The sequence below is a fragment of the Schistocerca americana genome, chromosome 4 (assembly GCF_021461395.2).
Source record: "Schistocerca americana isolate TAMUIC-IGC-003095 chromosome 4, iqSchAmer2.1, whole genome shotgun sequence".
In the NCBI taxonomy this organism is placed as follows: domain Eukaryota; kingdom Metazoa; phylum Arthropoda; class Insecta; order Orthoptera; family Acrididae; genus Schistocerca; species Schistocerca americana.
In genome coordinates, this window is record NC_060122.1 from 400,783,821 (window position 1) to 400,809,874 (window position 26,054).

Sequence of the window (26,054 nt, forward strand, 5' to 3'; positions counted from 1 at the left end):
AGGAACTAACAACGATAAAGTTTATTAATGCCCAAAGGACACTTCATAAGATGTATTCTTGATCAATTTTTTTATGGTAAAGTGTTGAGAAGCGAAACAACATTTCAAAGCATCGGCATTTATTTGCTAGGGAAAATATGTACATCCAAACACATCAAACGATATTTTTAAGGGAATAAATAGAACTTTTTTACCTCACCATTTTTTATTTTTTCTTACGAAACTGACAATTTCATGAATCACTGTGTTTTTCTGCTTTATTACAGATGTTTTTTTCTCCTAAAATGTTATTTAATGAAAATCATTTCATCAACGTATTTGCTTATTTTGAAACCTAAATAACTTTTTGCTTTCAGATATCTGACCTCGCTTGTGGAAGAACACTAAATGGAAAAGAATGGAGTCGAGATGGAACATTTGCTGTTTACCGCGAAAACAAATCACAATAACATAATAAAAAGGAACAAAATCCACTACTATGACATGAGTGAACGCAGTGAAAATAGATTAACTTCCGATGTTAGCAAACGATGACGCCATCAAAAATTTCTTCCCAGAAACCTTGGCGCGACCCGACTTGTTCTGACGCGACGCTCCGTTGACGGCCAGTGTGAATGCAGCCATTAAAAGTGCATTGTGAAATTTTTGGCTTGACGTGGCGGCCAGTGTGGTTTGTTCTTTATAGAGTTTCTTACGTTTTCTTTCCCTTTCATTGTTGTATGGTACTAATTACGAAAATTGTCCAGAATGTGACATGCTTCATTGCGGAAGGATATAACTCAATCTCTTTTGGTCCATTCGCTTTCCTTTATTTATGGCAAATCTCTTGTCTTGAAAATGAATCAAGTAGAAATCCGGCTTCAGAAAATATAGCACGAAGAACAACGTGGCCTAAAAATACAGGTGACTGTGAATTGAGCAAACACCAAAATGCATTCTTTTACACACACTCTGGAGCCATATCTTTGCTATTCGGCAATAGAACAGTTGATCCAGACTTGTGGATGCTGTGTTGTTTACAAGTGCATGGCTTACGGTCGAAGAAGTATGCTTACGGTTTGTTTGTAAGAGTAGTGCGAATATGGATCACGATGTAATAAACGCATTTGTTGAAAATCTCTGCAATCATTTTAACTTCACTAATGAATCAGTAAAATGCAACGTACGTAAGCACAGTGAGAATTTACTTCGTGATGGTGACATGAGTTTTCCCCTGTATTATACAATGACGAACTTTAAAGAAAATGAGACAAACTGTGAACTGCCTACAGCCGCAATTTTGGAGAGCTCTGTTACTTCAGATTCCATAAGCGAGTCGGATAGCAAGGAATTGAACCTGAAAGAGGCAAGTGACTTTGATATGGAGCCACTGTGCGCCCTTTTTATGTATCTCAGTGATGTGAAAAAGTCAGATCACAAGTGTCGATAATTAGAATTAAGTCTCTTGATGTTTAAATTTTAAATAGCTCACAAACTGTTGAGTGTATTTACTATTCGTACATGCAAAGCATGCATTTATTAGGAAACTTAAAATGTGTACTAATCGGATATATACCGGGCTATTATTAATGGTAACAACAAAATTTAAAAATAAAATGTTGTAGCTCAGCATATGTGCTTTTGGAAGTGATTTACTGACATTTATCAACTTTTACCTACAGCAGCTTACATCTCTGAAAGAAGCTAGCGCAACTTGGAAGTTAAGAATAGAAAAATGTGAGATTCAGAGGAACCGCGTCGTCATTTATTTCCAGAAGGACTATACCTTTAGAACAACCCTCAGAAACGTACTTCAGGAGCAGCATTTGTATGGCAGCTGTCAGAAGAGAAAGCAGGTATGCAGTGTTGGAGCCACAGAGATAGACCTTCTTGTTAATCCATGGCACTTCAGTACCGTGGTACTTTAACATCGTTTCCTTTTTTTTAAAAAAAAAAAAAAAAAAAAAAAAAACTCTTGTACACTCATTTCAATGTTTGTGATAAGTGGGTCCCAGTTAGCAGGTAAATTTAAAGGCTCCATTCTTCTAGCATTAGGATTACAAAATAGTTGCCAACATTTTTCACGGCCCAGTTGTCATTTCACTGTTATTTAAATAGCTGTTTGTTGATCATATCGTTTCTCTAGTGTGTAGCATCTTTGGTCATACTTTCTTCAAACTATTACCAGTATAAAGAGCTGTCCTGCACACATTTTGGTGATTTTGTACAACATTTCTCATACTCGAATCAAAGAAAACATTAATAGCTATCAGTGACACAAAATATCCGTACAACTTGTTCAGAAAAGAGAAACCAGCAGCAAGTGAAATGCCCTGAAGGAATCAAATGGTCATCATAATAATTAGGGTATGGAAGCATGCTTCCAGACCAGTTACTATTTTCTGTATTAACCTACTTACGTTTACTCCAACTGCTATTGAAGAGTATATCTCGTGTGATATGTGGTAATAAAACTGGTGGGGGATGGTCCAAAAACAGATGGATATATCCTTTAGTCCATGGTGCTGGAGGCGAAGCAGGGGTCTGCTGTTCCTCCTCGATCTTCTCTGGTTGATGATAGTGGGCCTCTGTTGCGTTGTCTTGGAGTTGTGCAGGAGTAGAAAAAAACATGGCACCTATCAAGCTAGTGGTTAAATTATTCTTTCATTATCCCCAGTTTGTTAAGTTTGTCGAAGTAGTTGTTGGCTGCCATATCGTCAGTGCAAGACTTCCTCCTTCCCGACCGAAATTCTTCCTTCACCCACCTTTCTGAGACACGGGGTGTTTCCAGTCGGTGGGGGTGAATATAGGATTGGTATTTATGGTCCTAAGCTCCTTCTTTGATATGACATCACACATAAGGTCACAGACTTCATAGAAATCATGTGACTTTTGTGGAAGAGATGGTTTAGGAAAGTCCGAAGGGGTAATGGGATATGGGTTGTTCAGGTGTAGCTATGTCTTGTCTCAAAGTGATGCTGCCATCTTCTTTAGCACAGGCTACACACTGCACTCAACTGGGAGCGGCAGGCATTCATGCAGTTCTTCCGGGTCGACAGAAGCGTCCGATCCCATGCGTCGGCTTTGACCCGTGACGTAAGGGAGTTGTCGTTTGTGACGGCATGGAGTTCGGTTTGTGAGTACGTGTTTGTACATGTCGTCGTGTTGTGGTTTGTTGTGCTCTCTGGTGGTATGTTCAGGGTTTTCGTTTGTGTGGTGTAATGGGCTCAGTTTGCGTTTGCTCATTATCCAGAATTGTTTGAGTGTCGGCTGTGTTTCTAGTGGAATTCGTTTCAGTGAGTTAACGATTTTGTGTGAAGGTTAATTTAGTGTTGTTCGCTGTACATCATGTGGTAATTTTAGTAAAATTAATCAGTTGTTTTTGTTCAGAAATGGATATGATGGATAAAATTAACAGTACACAGGTCAGTGTGTCACTGTGTATGTTGATATTGGTATCGGGAGATGTTTTAGAGCTATATAGGCCAAAGGGAAGTGTTTGATCCTAATTTATGAGATCGGGAGCTGCTGTTGAGCTATATAGGTCAAGGGAAGTGTCTGATTCCAGATGATATTGTGTTTAGTGGTATTTGGGGAGTTTTTTCGTCATTTTGTGTGGTTTTGTATGGGGGTGGGTGTCTAAGATTTGTTTATATTTAGTTTGCCCCCCACCTAAAAACACCCCATTTCCCACGTTTGCTCCGTTAGTGTCATTAGGCTTTTTGTGGAAAGTGTGTGTGTGTTTGTTTTTTGATGTATTTTCGTCCTCGTAATGTGTACGTACGGACTTTATATGCGCCGTATTGGAATCGTGGTTTATGGTCGTTTCCGCCATATTTGTGACGTCATGGGTCAAAGCAGACGGGCAGGATCGGACGCTTCCGTATTTCCGTTCTTCCTCTAAGTCTTCCTTGTCTTGTGAGGTTGCCTCGATGGGTGTCTCTTCGTCATGTGTCCACTGGCCAGCCTCCCCTTCGGGAAGGAGAGCAGGTGACTCAACATCCATGAACATCATCGCAGCCTTCCGCATTTCTGCCGGGTGGGGAGGGGAGGCTGTGTCCGTCTTGGTGGCAGCATCCACCCTTGCCTTCTGTGTCACAGGGAACATGATGGCGGGGACAGACATCTTCTTTTCAGCTCTCAGGTCATCCCGCAGCTGTTGCAACTGCCGGTGGACAGCTACAAGCTCATCCTTCATGGCAGTCCTTTCTGCCACCATTGTCGCTGTGAGGACATCCAGCACATCATCTGTGATGTCTTCTTATGGCAACGCAGCCCACTTCCACCTGTTGGGTTGGGTTTGGGGGGGGGGGGGGGCATTGTGTTATTGCCTTTGACGGGCTGTGGGCACGTGTGGCAGCTCTCTTCTGCAGTTTCCAGGGCATTATGTAACTAAAGCTGCATGAGTTAGCCGTGTAAGCACCACTGCAATTCAAGCATGTGGCAGCAGTACTTCTTGGCTTGTCACAGTCGCATGAGTCTTGCACATTCGGGCAATTCAAACACGTGACTGTACCCTTGTTTGACTTGGCAACATGCCACATTTTTTGGCAATTGTAGCATTGCTGCACTGCCTTCTTCTTTGTCTTCTTCTTGACAAAGGGATCATTCCTGATGGCTTGCATCAGAATTCGAGCACGGGAGCCAGCTTTCTCTCTTGCCTCGTCCAGACATTTCAGACGGTGAAGTCTGATGTAGGTGAGCGACAATATGACGCACTGCGAGTAGAGCAGCAGACTGCAGGGGTGGAGTGTGAGAGGCTGTAGCTTACCTTTATATACGAATATATAGGCCTACAAGTTGAATTGACCCCTCAGTTGACATCACCAAGGCTGTGCATATTCTGAATGAACTGTGTGATTATTTAGTGCATTATCATTGACAGGCATTTGATACTGCCAGTATAGCATAGCCAATTTTCTGTATTAGTGCTTATTGCCTGTGGTCCATGCCCTTTATAATAATATCTCTTTTGCATGTATGTGTTAGTTTTTGAACTGTAGGTTCTCGTGACAGACTCATCTGAGGCATAACTTGAGGCCTAGGTTAGGTTGGAAGGTGGAAGTTTGCTTGTCAGTAGGTAAAGCTAATAAATGTTAATGAGAAACTTATACATGACAGCGTAGCCCAAAGTCAAGTTGAAATGCAACATTGTGGTTGTGAGTTGGCAAAGTGGTATTGAACACTTCACTTAAGCCAGATTGTACCTGTGTGTTTTTCAACTGTCAACAGGATCAGTAGTCCATTATTCATTGTATGGTCTTTAGCTTGTAGTCAGATGTAAAAAAAGCAACTTTTTTTTAGTAACCACATTTTCCATTGTTTTGAGTATGAAAATGGCAGGTTAGTTGTAATGTAAAACTAACAGCCCAGAGAGACTCAGCAGTGCTCAACCGTAAACTTGAGAGGTATGCAGTACAAACTGTGTGGCCATTCCATACTTAGGTTTTTATGTTCTCCGTGCTGACATCCACATCTATGCTCCACATGTCACCTTACGATGTGTGGCAAAAGTGTACTTCCATTACAGTTATAATTTTTCCCCTTTTCCTGTTCTATTCATGAATGGTGTTGGAAAAGAATGACTGTCAGAAAACATCTTTATGAGCTGCCACAGGATGATGCAGAAAAGCTCTAAATACTGAATTCTGCCTTCCGAATTGTCGGACGCAAGATTGCTGTAACACACTATCAGGTCATTTCATGCCAAGTGGTCTAGAGGTTCGAGCAAGATGAACACAGATTTTGCTGAAATTTTGTGTGGACATAAACACATGTTCCCAATGAATATCACTAAAGTTTTACTTTCGTCAGTATAATACTTTCACTGATACCCTACTTCCAGAGATATAGTCATTTGTTTGAACCCACATTGCAACTATTGAAAGTGCGCCACTGAATTTCCGGCAACTATGAGAAGTATCTCTGGTAATATTTTCTTGAAAGAAACTGTTGTGGACTGGCAAGACAGCCAATCCACTATGACAGGTAGCTGAAAGGCACGCGTTTAAGCCCACGCAGGATGGTGTGAGGTATGTTTTACAGCATCAATAGTAACTGGTAATGGCGCCTTGCTAGGTCGTAGCAAATGACGTAGCTGAAGGCTATGTTAACTATCGTCTCGGCAAATGAGAGCGTAATTTGTCAGTGAACCATCGCTAGCAAAGCTGGGGTGACTGCTAGGAAGTCTCTCTAGACCTGCCGTGTGGCGGCGCTTAGTCTGCAATCACTGATAGTGGCGACACGCGGGTCCGACGTATACTAACGGACTGCGGCCGATTTAAAGGCTACCACCTAGCAAGTGTGGTGTCTGGCGGTGACACCACAGAAACTAAACTAAGGCATCTTGTACGATTTTTGCACTCAATTAAGTAAATAGCTTTTTATAACAAGAGGTGTAATTGCATGATAAATCTGAAACTTTGCTCGTTCTAACTTACCAGTAAAAGTTTTTAGGATATAAAATTTCATTTTTCTGCTTTCTCGTAGTTTACAGATTGAGGGCAAAGTTGACAATTTTTCTTAAAATGGCAAAAAGAGTCTTCTTCAAGCTCTTTTAAACCATTTACATTTGAAAGACCAGCTTCTAAACCACCTGAAAAATTAGACTTGGTGTTGCAGTGTGAGTATATCAGGTCCTAAAAACTGATGACAAGGTGGAGGTGCATTTATGATGTGGCCATATTCTGCTGTTACTACTCAGATTAAATCTGACATCTTTCATTATGTTCTACAGTTGTTTAGTATTTTCTGGGGAAGGTTATATCAGAAGTCCTGATGACTAGGAATTGAAATTTAGTCAGAATAACCGGAAAAACTTGAAAAGGTGTTTCTCTTGTCACGACTCAGCATGACATTCTGGGTGATTATAATTACTCTGATGGTGTTCAGGGTGCTGCAGTGTGGGCTGTATACATCACAGGATGCTGAAACATCATGGGTATGTTCATTAATCAGTGCACTCACGGAGTATGCTCAAAAAAAAAAAAAAAATATATGACAAATAGTATTGAAATGATTTGGCAATGTGAGTACCTCAATAATATCGACTCTGAGCTAATAAAATTGATACTGGCAGTACTTGTACTACTACAGCTGCTGCCACTAATAGTGATAACGGTAATAACAGTAATAATAATAATAATAATAATAATAATAATAATAACAACACAACTATGGAAGAGCTACAACTACTGGTTTATATAGGAGCACTCACTACACTAAATATACACACTAGGCAGAGATCAGAACCAACCAACACACAGAAGAAACCCACCAAACCAGCATGGCAACACAGGCTACAGATCAGAATAGAAAAACTGAGAAAAGACATTGGACAGCTAACACAATTTATAAGAATAGAAATGTCAGAAAAAAACGAAAAAGGTTAGGTAAAATCTCACAACAAGAAGTGATAGAGCAATTAGATGAAAAGAAGCAGAAATTACAAGCATTGGCCAAACGACTTAGAAGATATGAAAAAAGTGAAAATAGAAGGAAACAAAACCAAACATTCAACACAAATCAAAAGAAATTTTACCAGACAATAGGTAACACACACATTAAAATAGACAATCCACCAAACATAACAGACATGGAACACTTCTGGAGCAACATATGGTCAAACCCGGTACAACATAACAGGCATGCACGGTGGATACAAGCAGAAACAGATACATACAAGATGATACCACAAATGCCTGAAGTGATAATTTTGCAACATGAAGTCATCCAAGCAATTAATTCTACTCACAATTGGAAAGCCCCTGGAAAAGATAAAATAGCAAATTTCTGGCTAAAGAAATTCACCTCAACACATTCACATCTAACTAAATTATTTAACAGTTACATTGCAGACCCATACACATTCCCTGATACACTTACACATGGAATAACTTATCTGAAACCTAAAGATCAAGCAGACACAGCAAACCCAGCTAAATATCACCCCATAACATGCCTACCAACAATATACAAAATATTAACTTCAGTCATTACATAGAAATTAATGACACATACAACACAGAACAAAATTATAAATGAAGAACAAAAAGGCTGTTGCAAAGGAGCACGAGGATGTAAAGAGCAACTGATAATAGATGCAGAGATGACATGTTGTTGTTGTTGTGGTCTTCAGTCCTGAGACTGGTTTGATGCAGCTCTCCGTGCTACTCTATCCTGTGCAAGCTTCTTCATCTCCCAGTACCTACTGCAACCTACATCCTTCTGAATCTGCTTAGTGTATTCATCTCTCGGTCTCCCTCTACGATTTTTACCCTCCGTGCTGCCCTCCAATGCTAAATTTGTGATCCCTTGATGCCTCAAAACATGTCCTACCAACCGATCCCTTCTTCTAGTCAAGTTGTGCCACAAACTTCTCTTCTCCCCAATCCTATTCAATACCTCCTCATTAGTTACGTGATCTACCCACCTTATCTTCAGCATTCTTCTGTAGCACCACATTTCGAAAGCTTCTATTCTCTTCTTGTCCAAACTAGTTATCGTCCATGTTTCACTTCCATACATGGCTACACTCCATACAAATACTTTCAGAAACGACTTCCTGACACTTAAATCTATACTCGATGTTAACAAATTTCTCTTCTTCAGAAACGATTTCCTTGCCATTGCCAGTCTACATTTTATATCCTCTCTACTTCGACCATCATAAGTTATTTTACTCCCTAAATAGCAAAACTCCTTTACTACTTTAAGTGTCTCATTTCCTAATCTAATTCCCTCAGCATCACCCGATTTAATTTGACTACATTCCATTATCCTCGTTTTGCTTTTGTTGATGTTCACCTTATATCCTCCTTTCAAGACACTGTCCATTCCGTTCAACTGCTCTTCCAAGTCCTTTGCTGTCTCTGACAGAATTACAATGTCATCGGCGAACCTCAAAGTTTTTACTTCTTCTCCATGAATTGTAATACCTACTCCAAATTTTTCTTTTGTTTCCTTTACTGCTTGCTCAATATACAGATTGCATAACATCGGGGACAGGCTACAACCCTGTCTCACTCCTTTCCCAATCACTGCTTCCCTTTCATGCCCCTCGACTCTTATAACTGACATCTGATTTATGTACAAATTGTAAATAGCCTTTCGATCCCTGTATTTTATACCTGCCACCTTCAGAATTTGAAAGAGAGTATTCCAGTTAACATTGTCAAAAGCTTTCTCTAAGTCTACAATTGCTAGAAACGTAGGTTTGCCTTTTCTTAATCTTTCTTCTAAGATAAGTCGTAAGGTTAGTATTGCCTCATGTGTTCCAACATTTCTACGGAATCCAAACTGATCTTCCCCGAGGTCCGCTTCTACCAGTTTTTCCATTCGTCTGTAAAGAATTCGCGTTAGTATTTTGCAGCTGTGACTTATTAAGCTGATAGTTCGCTAATTTTCACATCTGTCAACACCTGCTTTCTTTGGGATTGGAATTATTATATTCTTCTTGAAGTCTGAGGGTATTTCGCCTGTCTCATACATCTTGCTCACCAGATGGTAGAGTTTTGTCAGGACTGGCTCTCCCAAGGCCGTCAGTAGTTCTAATGGAATGTTGTCTACTCCCGGGGCCTTGTTTCGACTCAGGTCTTTCAGTGCTCTGTCAAACTCTTCACGCAGTATCTTATCTCCCATTTCGTCTTCATCTACATCCTCTTCCATTTCCATAATATTGTCCTCAAGTACATCGCCCTTGTATAAACCCTCTATATACTCCTTCCACCTTTCTGCCTTCCCTTCTTTGCTTAGAACTGGGTTGCCATCTGAGCTCTTGATATTCATATAAGTGGTTCTCTTCTCTCCAAAGGTCTCTTTAATTTTCCTGTAGGCAGTAACTATCTTACCCCTAGTGAGACAAGCCTCTACATCCTTACATTTGTCCTCTAGCCATCCCTGCTTAGCCATTTTGCACTTCCTGTCGATCTCATTTTTGAGACGTTTGTATTCCTTTTTGCCTGCTTCATTTACTGCATTTTTATATTTTCTCCTTTCATCAATTAAATTCAATATTTCTTCTGTTACCCAAGGATTTCTATTAGTCCTCGCCTTTTTACCTACCTGATCGTCTGCTGCCTTCACTACTTCATCTCTCATAGCTACCCATTCTTCTTCTACTGTATTTCTTTCCCCCATTCCTGTCAATTGTTCCCTTATGTTCTGCCTGAAACTCTCTACAACCTCTGGTTCTTTCAGTTTATCCAGGTCCCATCTCCTTAGATTCCCACCTTTTTGCAGTTTCTTCAGTTTCAATCTGCAGTTCATAACCAATAGATTATGGTCAGAATCCACATCTGCCCCTGGAAATGTCTTACAATTTAAAACCTGGTTCCTAAATCTCTGTCTTACCATTATATAATCTATCTGATACCTTTTAGTATCTCCAGGATTCTTCGAGGTATACAACCTTCTTTTATGATTCTTGAACCAAGTGTTAGCTATGATTAAGTTATGCTCTGTGCAAAATTCTACAAGGCGGCTTCCTCTTTCATTTCTTCCCCCCAATCGATATTCACCTACTATGTTTCCTTCTCTCCCTTTTCCTACTGATGAATTCCAGTCACCCATGACTATTAAATTTTCGTCTCCCTTCACTACCTGAATAATTTCTTTTATCTCGTCATACATTTCATCAATTTCTTCATCATCTGCAGAGCTAGTTGGCATATAAACTTGTACTACTGTAGTAGGCATGGGCTTTGTGTCTGTCTTGGCCACAATAATGCGTTCACTATGCTGTTTGTAGTAGCTAACCCGCACTCCTATTTTTTTTATTCATTATTAAACCTACTCCTGCATTACCCCTATTTGATTTTGTATTTATAACCCTGTAATCACCTGATCAAAAGTCTTGTTCCTCCTGCCACTGAACTTCACTAATTCCCACTATATCTAACTTTAACCTATCCATTTCCATTTTGAAGTTTTCTAACCTACCTGCCCGATTAAGGGATCTGACATTCCACGCTCCGATCCGTAGAACGCGTTTTCTTTCTCCTGATAACGACGTCCTGTTGAGTAGTCCCCGCCCGGAGATCCGAATGGGGGACTATTTTACCTCCGGAATATTTTACCCAAGAGGACGCCATCATCATTTAATCATGCAGTAAAGCCGTACCGTAGGTGCAACCACAACAGAGGGGTATCTGTTGAGAGGCCAGACAAACATGTGGTTCCTGAAGAGGGGCAGCAGCCTTTTCAGTAGTTGCAGGGGCAACAGTCTGGATGACTGATCTGGCCTTGTAACATTAACCAAAACGGCCTTGCTGTGCTGGTACTGTGAACGGCTGAAAGCAAGGGGAAACTACAGCCGTAATTTTTCCCGAGGACATGCAGCTTTACTAGAGATGACATATCAAGTTAAAACTAAACAAAGGTCGCTACACTATGCATACATTGATTACCAAAAAGCTTTTGATAGTGTACCCCACTCATGGTTACTACAAATATTGGAAATATACAAAGTAGATCCTAAATTGATACGGTTCCTAAACATAGTAATGAAAAATTGGAAAACCACACTTAATATCCAAACAAATTCAAATAGTATCACATCACAGCCAATACAAATTAAGCGTGGAATATATCAAGGAGACTCATTAAGTCCGTTCTGGTTCTGCCTTGCTCTGAACCCACTATCCAACATGCTAAATAATACAAATTATGGATACAATATTACTGGAACATACCCACACAAAATCACACATCTGCTATACATGGATGATCTAAAACTACTGGGAGCAACGAATCAACAACTCAACCAATTACTAAAGATAACAGAAGTATTCAGCAATGATTTAAATATGGCTTTTGGAACAGACAAATGTAAGAAAAATAGCATAGTCAAGGGAAAACACACTAAACAAGAAGATTACATATTGGATAACCACAGCGACTGCATAGAAGCGATGGAAAAAACAATGCCTAGGAAAAAAAAGTAGGAATAGATAATACAAATATTAAAGAAGAACTAAAAGAAAAATATAGACAAAGACTAACAAAAATACTGAAAACAGAATTGACAGCAAGAAACAAGACAAAAGCTATAAATACTTATGCTATACCGATAGTGACCTACTCATTTGGAGTAGTGAAATGGAGTAACACAGACCTAGAAGCACTCAATACACTTACACGATCACAATGCCACAAATATAGAATACATCAAATACATTCAGCAACTGAAAGATTCACATTGAGCAGAAAGGAAGGAGGAAGGGGATTTATCGACATAAAAAACCTACATTATGGACAGGTAGACAATTTAAGAAAATTCTTTATAGAACGAGCAGAAACTAGCAAAATGCACAAAGCAATCACTCATATAAATACATCGGCTACACCACTGCAATTTCATAACCACTTCTACAACCCTTTAGATCACATAACATCATCAGATACGAAGAAAGTAAATTGGAAAAAGAAAACACTACATGGCAAGCACCCGTATCATCTAATACAGCCACACATTGATCAAGACGCATCCAACACATGGCTAAGAAAAGGCAATATATACAGTGAGACGGAATGATTCATGATTGCAATACAGGATCAAACAATAAACACCAGATATTACAGCAAGCATATTATTAAAGATCCCAATACCACAACAGATAAATGCAGACTTTGCAAACAACAAATAGAAACAGTAGATCACATCACAAGTGGATGTACAATACTAGCAAATACAGAATACCCCAGAAGACATGACAATGTAGCAAAAATAATACATCAACAGCTTGCCTTACAACATAAACTTATAAAACAACATGTTCCCACATACAAGTATGCACCACAAAATGTACTGGAGAACGATGAATACAAATTATACTGGAACAGAACCATTATAACAGATAAAACACCACCACATAACAAACCTGACATCATACTCACCAATGAAAAGAAGAAATTAACACAACTAATCGAAATATCCATACCCAATACAACAAATATACAAAAGAAAACAGGAGAAAAAATTGAAAAATACATCCAACTGGCTGAGGAAGTCAAGGACATGTGGCATCGGGATAAAGTTGACATTATACCAATTATACTATCAACTACAGGAGTCATACCACACACTATCCACCAGTACATCAATGCAATACAGCTACATCCAAACTTATATATACAACTACAGAAATCTGTAATTATTGTTACATGTTCAATTACCCGAAAGTTCCTAAATGCAATATAACACATACCATACAGTTAAAAGGAAGTGACGCTTGATCAAGGTCCGCATCACTTTCCATTTTTAACCAGACTTAACGTCTGAGAAAGTAAAGAAATAATAGTAATGTAATAAGAATAATGATAGTGGCAGATATAAAAAGAATTCGCAGGTGTACAAGATAGATATTTTCTGATATGGGGAGTTCTGGGAAAAAGAAGTTCAGGGAGACTGCACCAGCTAAGAATACTGGGAATTTTGTTCTGATGGGAACAACTGTTTCTACCATTCCCCCACCCCGCCCCAGGGGGCTCAGCATTTTTCTTTGGTGAGTATGTGCTTCGTTACCACGGGGCCCCAGCCTTTGCAGCACTCCTCCCCTTTCTGTGCTGCATGTCTATCTTTCTGCTATTCTTTTCCCCTTCCTTGGGGACTGAGTCATAAGTCTATTTCAGGAAAGTGAAGTTTTTGGTGAAACTTTGTATGGATTCATCCTGTCCACTCATCTTTCTTTCCCTGTCCCTCCATTTCTCACCCTTCCTCCACTTTGGCATATAAGGTATCTCTTTTTCCTTTTCTTCTTCTTCTTCTTCCTCCTCCTCCTACTGCAATCCTGAAGACTGGCCCATGCATTTGATGTGTGAAAGGTGGCAGTGTAATGCATAATTCCCAGTCCCCAGTTGACAAGTATGGCTCGTATGTAACCCCTGGTGAAGGTCAGACCCGTGAGGGGTGATTGCCTGAGCTGGCCCTCTGTCTGGAGTCTGTGAGGTGCGACTTAAGGTGTGGACAAGCACTTGGTGTGGACAAGCACCTGAGGCAGATGACCCCCTCATAGGGAGGGTTCTCCAGCGGTAAGGAGTCCGCCATCCGAGACACTGCCAATCATAGGGGAGTTCTCCGCAATGAGTTCCTCATTTCAAACATGTAAATGGGTTAAGATGAAAGAATTGACAGCTCTCCAAGGTGCACCCCGATACCTCATTGTGTCATGCATGGATGATGGTGACAATTTCACGACAGATAATCCATTCAGAAGGGTGTGGATGCCATTGCCAGTCCTGCGAAGGCCTGTTCTCAGTTGCGTAATGGGACCTTGCGTATGTAGCCGGACAGTGCTTTTCAAGCACAGAAACTTATTAATACAACACTTTACAGCTGCCCTGTTAAAGTAGAGGCCCTGTGCACTCTAAATTCCTCCTGTGGTGTTGTATACACTTGACTGCACAATGGCCTGCAGAGGCTGAAATTACAGCCTACCTCACTGACCAGGGAGTGATGGCATCATGAACAGTATTAGTGCCAAACTACACTCCATTCCTCACATATGAGTATGTGATACTGCCATCAAAAATTAGGGCTGGCTACAAAGCTGTTACTGTCAGACCATATACCACGAATCCCACGTGTTGCTACACATGTCAGCACTACAATGACACCCGTGAATCTTATGAAAATGCAGCCAAATACATAACTTGCAGCAGGGATGCTCATGAGGGTGAGTGTCCATCTCCTTCCCTGCACTCAATCAACTGCAAGGGTGACCATGCTGCTTTCTCTCATGACTGTCCAATCTATCTCAATTAGAGAGCCATTGAGGAGATCTGGGTGAAGGAAAAGTTTCCTACTCACATTGCTCAGAAAATGTTGGTTAGCCGCAATCCTTGTACACCACCCTCTGGCAATTATCATACAGGTGCTGCTGCACCCCGACGTACGAAGGGCATGGCTATGAAGGCTTACAATTTCCAGTTGAGTGCCATGATTGTGTAATCGTCCAGCTCCAAGGTCAAACCCTCATCTTTACTAACAAACCTTTGCCTGCACCAGTGACATTACATGCCTTGCAAACAGAAGCACGGAAATCCAAAAAGGAGTACTCTCACGATGACTTTCTGCGCACATCCAGCCACCCATCGTCTGGGTCTGCACCTGACAAATGGCAGGGTTCTAAGCAATGAAACAAGGGCAAACAATTTTTCCCTTCTCCACCTTGGCATTATTTTTCATTGGTGTCGCCATGAAATACCTTCACCTGTTCAACCTCCATTTCACCGAGACCCACCGCCAACAACCAGTCTGCTGGCCAACTGAAGGCAAATACTAACACCTCCGTCGAACTAGAGGACCAGAATCCTCCGGCCTCTGAAGCGCATTGTTGTGCATGTTCGAATTCTGCCACTTGTCAGCTGCTACAGTCATTGCCCCCTTATTTGATACCTCTCATGTCGTATCAGATAAGGTTATTCTCCAGTTCACAGCATCACATCCAATAGGGTTGAATTACAGCTCCTCTTGTGATCATACTTCCAGTTGTTTTCTGACTCCAGGAAAGAAAATTACACTTTCACAATCGCTTTCACCCCCCACACTTCACTTCAGCTGCCCGCTAACGGGAGAGTCATGTTGCTCTTTCGAGACGACGTCCATGATCACACTATTTCTTTGCACACCCAGCTTCAAGCTGTTGCTGTCTATCTTTCCCTTCCCTGTTTTGCCTTCTCTCTTTGCAATGTCTACTCAACCTTGTCCTCTTCTGTCATCAGGGCAGACACTTTGCAACTTACTGCTCAACTTCCTCCTCCCTTTTTGCTGCTTGGCGACTTCAGTGCCCACCAACCCATTTGGGGCACTCCACATCCCTGTCCGAGAGGCTCTCTCGTAGTAGATATCCTCAAACAGCGCAGTCTAATCTATTTGAACACGGGTACACCCACATTTCTTTCAGATTCCACGCATTCCTTTCTCCAGTTAGTCCTAGATTGACATCCAGTGAAAAGAATATAATAGCTAACATTGTACCCTGGGGATGCCTTATACTGTCTGTCTCCATTGTGACTTATGGTGCCAGACATGATGCATTGCTTTCAGGATGTCAGGTATGAACGAAACTAATGCACTGCCCTTGGCAAAAAATTTAGCCCGCTAATAAAAGGCTTTGCTAAAGTCTAAGAAGCACATAATAGCTGTCTCGTGTGCAACTATGGCAAGCTTCAGGTCATCTGTTGCCTTTATTAAGGCAGATATTGTGCTGTTATATTTACAGAGCACTGATTATTATTTGTTAAGTAGATTGTTTGTTGTTAGGTAAGGCCTTGGACAGTGCGGGAAGAATGCAAATAGTTTGGTAATCGGAGGGTGCTGTGGCAACATCCTTTTTAGGTAGTGGCTTAACTAGTGTTTGTTTCTAGGGCTGAGGGGAAACACTGGTGTTCAAGAGTGGTTGAAGATATCTGTTATTGTGGGCAGTAGTGAGTCAGTAATAAGCTTCATCATTTGGACTGTAATGCCATCTTGTCCGATAGATGCTGATCTGATACGCATTATGGCTTTTACATCATTCTCTCATTTGGTAGGTTTTGGGGAAGTTCATAGCAGTATGTCTGATATTTTTAGGAACAGATTCATGTAAAAGATCATTTTGAGAGTGTATTTTCATTGTGTAATGCTGTTCATGTGCTAGTTTAATTCCAGTTTAAAGTATAGTATATTTTGTGTTTACATAGTTTGTAGTTGATGTGAAAACACTCTGTCTTCGGGCCACAATTGGCCCATCGGGCTGCTATGTCATCCTCAGCTGAGGATGCGGATAGAAGGGATGTGTGGTCAGCACACCGCTCTCCCGGCCGTTATGATGGTTTTCTTTGACCAGAGCTGCTACTATTTGGTCAAGTAGCTTCTCAGTTGGTATCATGTGGCTGAGTGCACCCCAAAAAATGGCAACAGCGTGTGGCGGCCCAGGTGGTCACCCATCCAAGTGCCGGCCCGTCTGACAGTGCTTAACTTCGGTGATCTGACGGGAACCAGTGTATCCACTGTGGCAAGACCGTTGCCAGTTGATGTGAACTGATTGGTTTCGAGACTTGGCTGTTCACTAAAGCATGTCAAATCTAACACCTTTCAGCCATCTAATTTCCAAACTTATTTTATATGGCTACCATTTTCAGCAGTTTACCATGCCACCCTCAGGTCCCTGACCGACATGTGGTTTGAAGTGATCACCATAGCATGCAGAAATCTACAGATACTAGAATTTGAATGCTGGACCCTGTTTTGACCAGAACCGAAGTGGAATCTTCCTACAAGTTGGTCAGGGTCTGAAGATGGCATAGTAAATCACTGAAACTGTTAGCCAGATAAAATAAGTTTGGAAATTAGATGGCTGAAAGGTGTTTGATTTGACATTCTAAAGTTAGAAGTGATCTCTTTTAGGCCCCTAAGATTACACTTCATACAAGGTACTTGAATTTTTTATAGGTATCATTATTTGCTGTCGAATATCATGAGGAAAATTGTACTACTGCCAAGATGATGTCACTGAGGGTGCTGGAATAACAGCAATAATGTACTGTTCCAGAACTTAGCACTTGTCCCTCCTTGGTGGCCAGTTAATGAACTTGCTCATCCTTGTGGATACATAAAGCTTATTAAAGTATCCTTCTGCTCAGCAAAAGCTTCATGGATATTTTCCAATCCACCACTCTTTTTCATAAATGTGTCCTGGCTGGAGGACTGATCTGTTTCGCTTCTGCAGTGAGAGCATTAATGACATAAAATTTGCTTTCATCGCCAAAGAAGAAATTGAATGAAATAGTGTTACAAGGAAAGTGGTTTTATCATGGGCATACTTTAGCAGGAACTAGAGAATATCATGATTTTTTGCCAATTGATGAAACAACAATGCAAGCCAGCAGTTTCCCTAATGATTCATCTTTTCTTGCGAAAGCTAGGGACAGTAATGAAGGAGATTTATTAACATCTGACCTTCAGCCAGTACAGTATGCTGCATGCATTATGAAAAAGACTGGTGGATTGGAAATATGTGATACTTCCACAGAAGGATGCTTTAATAAACTTTAAGCACCCACATGGCCCAGCACCCACATTAAGGAGTGACAAGTACTGGGTTCTGAAACAATATATTACTGCAGTTATTCCAGCACCCTCAGTGACATTATCAGGCTGGCAGTAAAGTTTTTTTCATGACTTTCTACAACAAATTAATGAAACCTGTAACATATTCAAATACCTGGAAGGAAATGTAAACTTAGCATCTTAAAAAGGCCCCTTCTAGCATTGTCCTCTGACAACTGGAGAAATATATCATCGGGCATGGGATCCTGTGTAAAGAAACCATTATCAGGCTTGGGAACCTGTGGTAAAGGAACCCACTGGTAGCTGGAGTTGCACAGCTATTGGGCATGGCACTGTGCCAGTGGTAATGCTGGATTTCTCACTTTAAAAGAAGCCAGCAGTGGTTAAACCACAATGCACCATACCAACGCATTTACCCAATTTTTCATCAGTTCACATAACTGCAAGCTATGCAAACACTGAATGTGGTATGTTTTAAACTGGAATTGAACTAGCATGCCATAACATTGCAAATTTATAGACAAAACTTACAGTATATGACAGTGGTGTAAAATTTGAAGGCAGTTTTTATGATGTGTCTTGCAGCTGTTTTGTAAAAATTTTACTAACAAGATGTTCAGTGCCTTGGTAACACACATTTAAATTTTGAAGTTTTCCCAGTTGTTCTGACTCAGTCTCAATCTCCCTCCCTAGTCATCAGAACCTCTGATATTACCTTCCCTGGAGGGTACTAAACAATAGTAGAACTTAATAGAGATATCAGCTTTGAGTAGGCTGCCATTGGAATATGGGTGTATTTTAAATGCATCTCCACCTTATTGCTTTTTCTTAGGGCCTTATATGTGCACACTGCAAAACCGGATCTAGTTTTTTAGGTGGTTTACAATATGGTATAAGCAATTAAAACTGTTTAAAAATGTTTGCAGAAGACACTTTTTCGTAAAGGTGGTCTAAAAATAGCCATTTTTTGGCATTTTTACAAAAATCATCAGCTTTGCACCCAAATTGTAAATCACTGGAAAGCAGTAGAATAATGAAATTTTGTATCTTAAAACCTTGTCTCTGTTCTCAAAGTTCTCGAAAACTCGGCAACGCTTAATAATACACGTATAGGGCAGATCCAGGAAAAAGAAGGGGCAGTGTATATAAACAGTTGTGAATATTTTTGTATAAAACACTGATGACAGCCCTCTTTTTAACAATGTAAGTGTATTTTGTGTCAAGGTTCTTTTACTTTCATTAATAATTTGTGTACGATCTGTGTGTTGCTTTTGCAGTATTTGAAAATTACAGAAATGTTTCTGAAGCACCCTTGATGTTTACTAAACTAGTTTGTAGCCTTTTACATTTAACATGATTTTTTCATTTAAAGTCATTTTTATTCCTGGCATTATTTAGGGTGGGACAATGTCTGAAATATAGCATTTAAAGTTGAAAATGAGGCTTCTAATTTTTAATATTTTTGTGGGTGGAGGTCCCCCATATTCCACCCATATTTTCCATCTGATAACTGACAGCTTCTTGTTAAGGTTGGCATCTATACATTAGATATGCTGTCATTCACTATTAAAAAACATGAAGATAAAAGCCCAGGAGAACTTAAATCTTATGGACCAATTTATTGGGTAAGTGCCCAAGTCAGACTACAGGGAAAAGCTTCTATGCCACTGTCTAAAGAATCATAGACTGGTAATTGGCAAGAGCCCCCTGCAGTACAGTTTCAGGAAAGCAAAATACATTAAAAATGTCGTAAATCGTGCAGTGCATATTGTGAACACTCAGGGGGCAAGTATTGTATAGGCATAATGGCTGTCATAGGTGGATCATCCAGTAACTTATGGTAACCTGTTATATTCAAAAGACTGAAGCAAATGGCTGCCACAGGTGTTTCTGTAACAGGTTAAAAGATTACCCACAGACAGGCAGGCAAAACTGTAATGTCTCAGAGAGAAAATTGTGAAAAATATCAGCAAAGGCTGCCCATGGGGCTCTGTTTGTATTCCAGAAATGTGGGATGTTGGCAGAGAACCTTTATTGAATTAGCTATAAAGTATGTCTCACTATAGGCCACATAGCCAGTGCAGATGATCTGCTAATTGTAGTATCTGCAAACACAAAGGCTAAATTAGAAGAAATTAGTGGGGAAGTTCTTAAAACACCTAGCAATTGATACGCAAAAAATAAATTAAAGATCACAGCCCACACAACAGTTTAGAATAAATGACCTTCCTGCAAACAGAAAATAAGTTCATAATTAGAGAGAAATACTGATGAAAATAAAAACTTTTGCACTTGTTGGAATTCTTTGTCAGAGAGGCATTAAAATCCTGAACAAAATAACATCAGTTGGCCAAAGAAGCTGTCAGCTGCCTCTTAAGTGGTATAAGAATGTACCACAATACAATCTTAATCACTGTTATGGGCTATGGGTCAGTCATATGGACTGACATAGCCAGAAAGGTAAAGAAAGAGCAAAGGCTCTTCTGCAAGCATGCATCTAACAGGCGTGATAGTACAACATAGAGAACAACACCAATAGGTGCTGCTGGTGATAGTAGACTTACTACCCCAGGACCTAGCAGTAAGGAAGAGAGGTGCACAACATTGGCTCGAGAAGGACGAATATAATAAAGTAGTGGAACTAGGTACAAGAGACACATCAAGTATAGAAAGAAAGGCATGCATTGGTAGAGAATGGCAAGAAATCTGGAACAGGGCAGAAACAGGAAGGATAACCTACCAGTTCCTTCTTAACATAAAAGAAAGATCAAGAATGTTGTACTTCCACCTGACCCAGGGAGCTGTAAACTACACATTGGGACATGGTTCATAACCCAGCTACAACTAAAAATACAACAAGGTACCTTAGATAATTGTGAATGTGGAGCAGTCGGCACTCGGACCACATCATCTGAGATTTTGCCCTTAGACAGTATGTTGCAGACAAGAGTAGGTAAGTCTTTAGCAAGACACCTGCCAATAACATAATAAGGAATGAGGAGCTTTGGCATAGCTGAATTTACTGACAGCCAAAATATTAGCTTGTGAGAAACGACCAAGAAGATGCCATATATCATCATGACAAGACCCACCATGGGAGAAGATCCATCTACAGCAACCTCCTGGATGCAGCAAGGAGATGAACTTCAGAGATTCTGACAGCTATCTCCCAGTCTCATCAATCTTAGGTGGCACAGCAGTAAGGCTACTGTGATTCCTGAGTTGTGCAACAGCATGTCAGGGCTAAATATCCAGACAACTGAAGAAATATATAGTTTTGTTCTGATGGAAAGTAAGGGAGTATAGTGTATTGCAGTGTTGTGTAGTATAGTCTAGGATTATAAATTACAAAATTTGTGCTGTACGATTTTAGTATAGTACAGTAGACCAGTAGCATGTGCCTTCTGGATTTTGGACGAACGTATATCTGTGCACCAGATGTCCAAAAGATAGTATGTAAATTTTTAAAATTATTTATATTTTTTAAGTAGATGTTTTATGCATTTTTCCTTAAACAGCATAATGCCTAATTATAATACCTTATTTGAAATTATTAAAATACTAGTGAACCTGGCAATACTTCACAATTTCGGCGGGGGACTGGGTGTTGTGTGTCCTTCGTCATCATTTTCATCATCATTGACATGCAAGTCGCCAAAGTGGCGTCAACTAAAAAGACTTGCAATATGGCAGCCTAACCCGAAGGGGATATCTTGGCCAATAAATGCCATATGATCATTTCATTCTCTCTCTCCCTCTCTCTCTCTCTCTCTCTCTCTCTCTATCTATCTATCTATCTTTTTATTTCCTCCTCCCTTGCAGTCATCTCGTCTTCCACCCTCTCCCTGACCTTGAACCTTGTTGATTGTTATTGAAAATGAAACATCGATTGGGAGCTGAATTCGCTTAAAATGAATGTGAGAATGGTTGATATCATTGGTATATGAGAGATGAGGGAGACCTCTCCAGCTGCTGAATCTGTGAGTAATTTGCACAGTTCTAATCTGCAAACGAATAAGATTATAATAAAAGGAGAAAGACTATATTTGAAAGAAACAATTTGTGTAATAGTTAAATTGCCTAGCTATCATATAGATGTAATTATTAAAGCATTGTGTAAAAATTCAGAGTAAATTGGTCAAGCATTTATCAAGATTTTTGCTAAAATCATTGTCACTGTATGTATGACATGTATTTAAATATCATATACAATAAAATATGTACTCGATGTCTGTCCAAATGTTCATAAGATTGTTGAGTAAAAATTTGAACTAAACTGGTCAAGAACTTGAGATATTTGCTAACAATATTTTCCCTTTACATATTAAATATTTATTAAAATATTTAACATATATCTATCCAAACAGGTATTAGAGTGTCATGAAAAATTTGGATTAATCGGCCAAGAACTTTCGGACATTTTTGATAACAGTGTTAAACTACAATTTGTCTTTATATAGTAGTATAGATTGCATGTCATATTCATATATACTAACTCAAGTAAAACATTTGGTCTTTTATTGTATCCAGATAACGGACTTAAAGAAAATAGTTAATCAATCAGTAAATGTCACTCGGCAAGCTGCTGTTTGATCAAGACCCAGCCAATGCTCTTTTTAGCAATACCATGTGTTTATGATACAGAAGCTTTGGCAAGATCAATAGCTGTACTGTTAAGTAACAATCATTTCTTATACATCTCACTTAAAACCAACTAACTGTGCCTCAATAGAATCCTATTCTGAATATTCTAGCTCCTACACCACAGGAGTATATCAAATTCATTATGCCAGCTCCGTCATCTTGTGCCCTGGAGTAAAAAACGTGCCTCTATTTTCAGGGTTGCCACAAGTTCTAGAAAACAGGGAAATTCGGGAATTTCAAACATGTAAGGGAAATATCAGGTTAATTTGAAGAAGAAGAAGAAGAAGAAGAAGAAGAAGAAGAAAACTGGAAAATCTAGTTTTTGTCTTAGTCTTGTTTACCAAGACGTCATGCATCATCGCTGGCTTGCTGCAGCTGAGTACAAGCACTGCTTCCTAATCCCTCATTCTTACTGATACTTTCCTTCCTACTGCTCCCCTCAGCTTGCAGTCAGTGCTGCCACCACTTCTTGCCACTAGCCTAGCAGCTGCCAACAAGAGGCAGGGAGGTGTTAGGAGTGATTTGTTAAGATCTGATGACACAGCAGCTGGAGACAGCAGTCGTGTGTGCATGAGCTGTGTCTGAGTGGTGGAGTGTGTGTGTGTGTGTGTGTGTGTGTGTGTGTGTGTGTGTGTGTGTGTGTGTGTGTGTGTGTGGTGGGGGGGGGGGGGGGGTGCTCTCATTTTCTGACCAAGGCTGTGGCCGAAAATTTAGTTGCGAGTGTGTGATCGTCTTGCTGCCAGTTCCCTGTCACCGTAAGCTCTGGCCATGCTTCAGCGACCATATTGCGGCGCGACAGTAGAATGTTGTTTCTCCCAGGGAACAGGGATCTTAGCTTAACAGCCCGGATCGCGAGGATGGAATAAATCTCTATTTAAAAAAAACCTCTATCTCAGGGTGTGCGACACGCTGATTGAATGCGTGGCTGTTGAGGTGGAACAGTCATTAGTGGGCAGCCTGTGAGGAACCTACCATACCTCAGTTATATAAGGCTTACTTAGGCTTGCGGGGCTCTGTCTGAGTGGACCCTTATTTTCCTAGCTGGTCGTGGGACTGAGATGGAACCCTTAAAATCATCTCCTCCCAACAGGAAGGGTACCGCCTGAGAGCGTTCACACCCATTAACCCAAGAGAACAAGAGAGGCTATTCCTCCTGATAATAGGACTACTTAGGACTACAGTAACAGCGCTCATGCAGTCATGAATAACAACGTGTTTTTGGTGATAAAGGAAGGAGGGGACATACAAAAAAGTTTCCTCCTTTTATATCCTTAAGGGTTTGGAAGACCTTGATGGCACTTTAAAATCTATATAAAATGACTGTGTAATTGCTCATTGTTGGTCGAAACTAACAGATCAAAGCAGGTGTAACTTTTTAAGAAATTGCAGAAACTGGGTGAATATGATATCATCGTTGAGATGCGTATCTCTCTTAACTCCTGTAAGGACGTTGTCATGAGCTGAGATATCATGGACATGGACATAGCAGAACTGAAACAAGAATGGGCATCCCAGGGGATAATCGATATGGAGCAACAAATTTGAAGGACTAATGGAGACAGTGAAAAGACTGCCACTTTCATTGTCACATTAAATTCTCTGACACTGCCTGAACATGTTATGGCAGGGTTCCTTCAACTTAATGTTCGGCCTTACATACCAAACTTTATGCGGTGCTATAAATGTCAGCATTTCAGTCATACAACCATGAGTAGTGGAAGTGATCTGCAGGAAGTGTGGAAAAGCAGCTCATGACATGGGGCTGACTGCCCATCCCCAGCGATCTGTGTCAACTGCTCTGGGAACCACCCAGTCTGGAGCTGCGACTGCCCTTTTTTTGCTGAGGAATGCAAAATATAGGAAATAAGTGATGAAGTGGATTCCCCCATGCCAAAGACAAAAAAGAATGTAGGGCAACGAAACACCCTGTCTTTGCCATCTCATTTTCTTCCTTGTTGCAGAAACCTATTCCCAAAGTGGACGCTTCAACACAGATGGTGCCTAGCATGCCTGTATCCACCTCAAGCACCTATACCTGCACATGTACATGCCAAGGAAAAAAGAGGAAGGGCAGAGCAATCCAGGCAGCTGCAACAGGAAAGACCAACAACAATTCCGCAGTGAGCATCCAGAAGGCACACATAAAGCAGAGTGCCTCTCAATGCCTCCTTACACCTCATCCTCATCAGGACCGGGTGCAGGAATGAATCCCGACTTTCAGGTCACAAGCTGTCCCAGGCACTGTCAGACATCATTCTGATACTTCTGATTGATGAGGAGAACACCATGGAGTTAGATGCCTTGGATCCAGGCAGCCCCTCCATTCAGACTTGCTCTACCAGTGCTTCACCTGCCTGGCGCAAAGGTAGGGGCAAATTAAAACTGCACTGATGACATGGCTCCCATACTACAGTGGAACTTGAATGGGTTCAGCACTCATGTGGAGGAACTGAAACTCCCAGAGTACAGTCACACCCCTTGTGCTTGTGTTTACAAGAAACAGATTTTAAAGATAAAGATGTCCCTGTGCTATGGAGCTATATTCTATACCGAAAGGATGACCTATTGGGGGAAAGAGCCAAGGGAAGGCTCGCAGTCTTTGTCACTAATGCCCACCACTTTTCTGCTCTTTTCCTGGCTACTGACCTCCAAGCAGTAGCAGTTGAAATTCATGCACATCAGAGGCTTAAGAGGCTTACAGTTTGCTCTCTGTATTTACTTCTGCTGGATGCAGTAGACTCTAAGGCTCTCACAGATCTTATGGAACAGCTGCCTCGACCGTTTCTCCCTGGGAGACTTTAGTGCCCATCATGTCCAGTGCGGTTCAACTTCTACTTGCACTTGAGGTCATGTTTTGGAGAGCCTCCTGACATCTCAAGAGCTTGTACTCCAACTCATTTCTGTGCTGCTGCTGCTGCTGCTGCTGCTGCTGCTGGGTCATTCACAGCCATCAACCTACCTCTCTGCTGTCCAGCTCTCGCCGACTATTCACTGGGAGCTTGTTGAAGATCTTCATTCCAGTGACCAATTCCAACTCCACATTCACCTATTGGATGGTACATTGGTGGAACAGAAGCCACCAACAGGGATGATTGGAAGGGCCAACAGGGTGCTGTTCAGCCAGTTGACTGTGTTTGAACACAGTGACAGCATACAGGAATGGGTGGACCACATCATGCACGTGATCAATCATACTGCTGACCTCTCTGTACCATAGTCTTTCAGTTCTCTTAGGAGACAACTTGTACCTTGGTGGACAGAAGAGTTCCGTCCACCCATCCGGGCCAGACAAGCAGCTCTTCAATGGTTTAAATGCTGCCCAACAGCAGACAACCTCACTTCCTTTCGAGTCACAAGAGCCAAGGTGCAATGCGTCGCTAAG

At 40.8% G+C, this 26,054-nt stretch overlaps 1 protein-coding gene and 1 pseudogene across 3 annotated transcripts in view; one reads left to right on the forward strand and one right to left on the reverse strand.

Moving 5' to 3' along the window:
* Positions 1-665: 665 nt before the first annotated feature.
* LOC124613958 (DALR anticodon-binding domain-containing protein 3) overlaps positions 666-26,054 on the forward strand; it is a 94,877-nt gene continuing 69,488 nt past the window's right edge. The window contains exons 1-2 of one of the 3 annotated variants that reach the window (XM_047142736.1): positions 666-1,345; positions 1,665-1,835. In XM_047142736.1, the coding sequence (XP_046998692.1) occupies positions 1,082-1,345; positions 1,665-1,835 (435 nt within the window). In that variant the 5' untranslated portion in view covers positions 666-1,081. Of the gene's footprint in view, positions 1,346-1,661; positions 1,836-26,054 lie in introns of all 3 variants that reach the window. The other 2 variants (XM_047142735.1, XM_047142737.1) reach the window with 2 other exon arrangements.
* Positions 16,871-16,987, reverse strand: LOC124614636 (annotated as a pseudogene).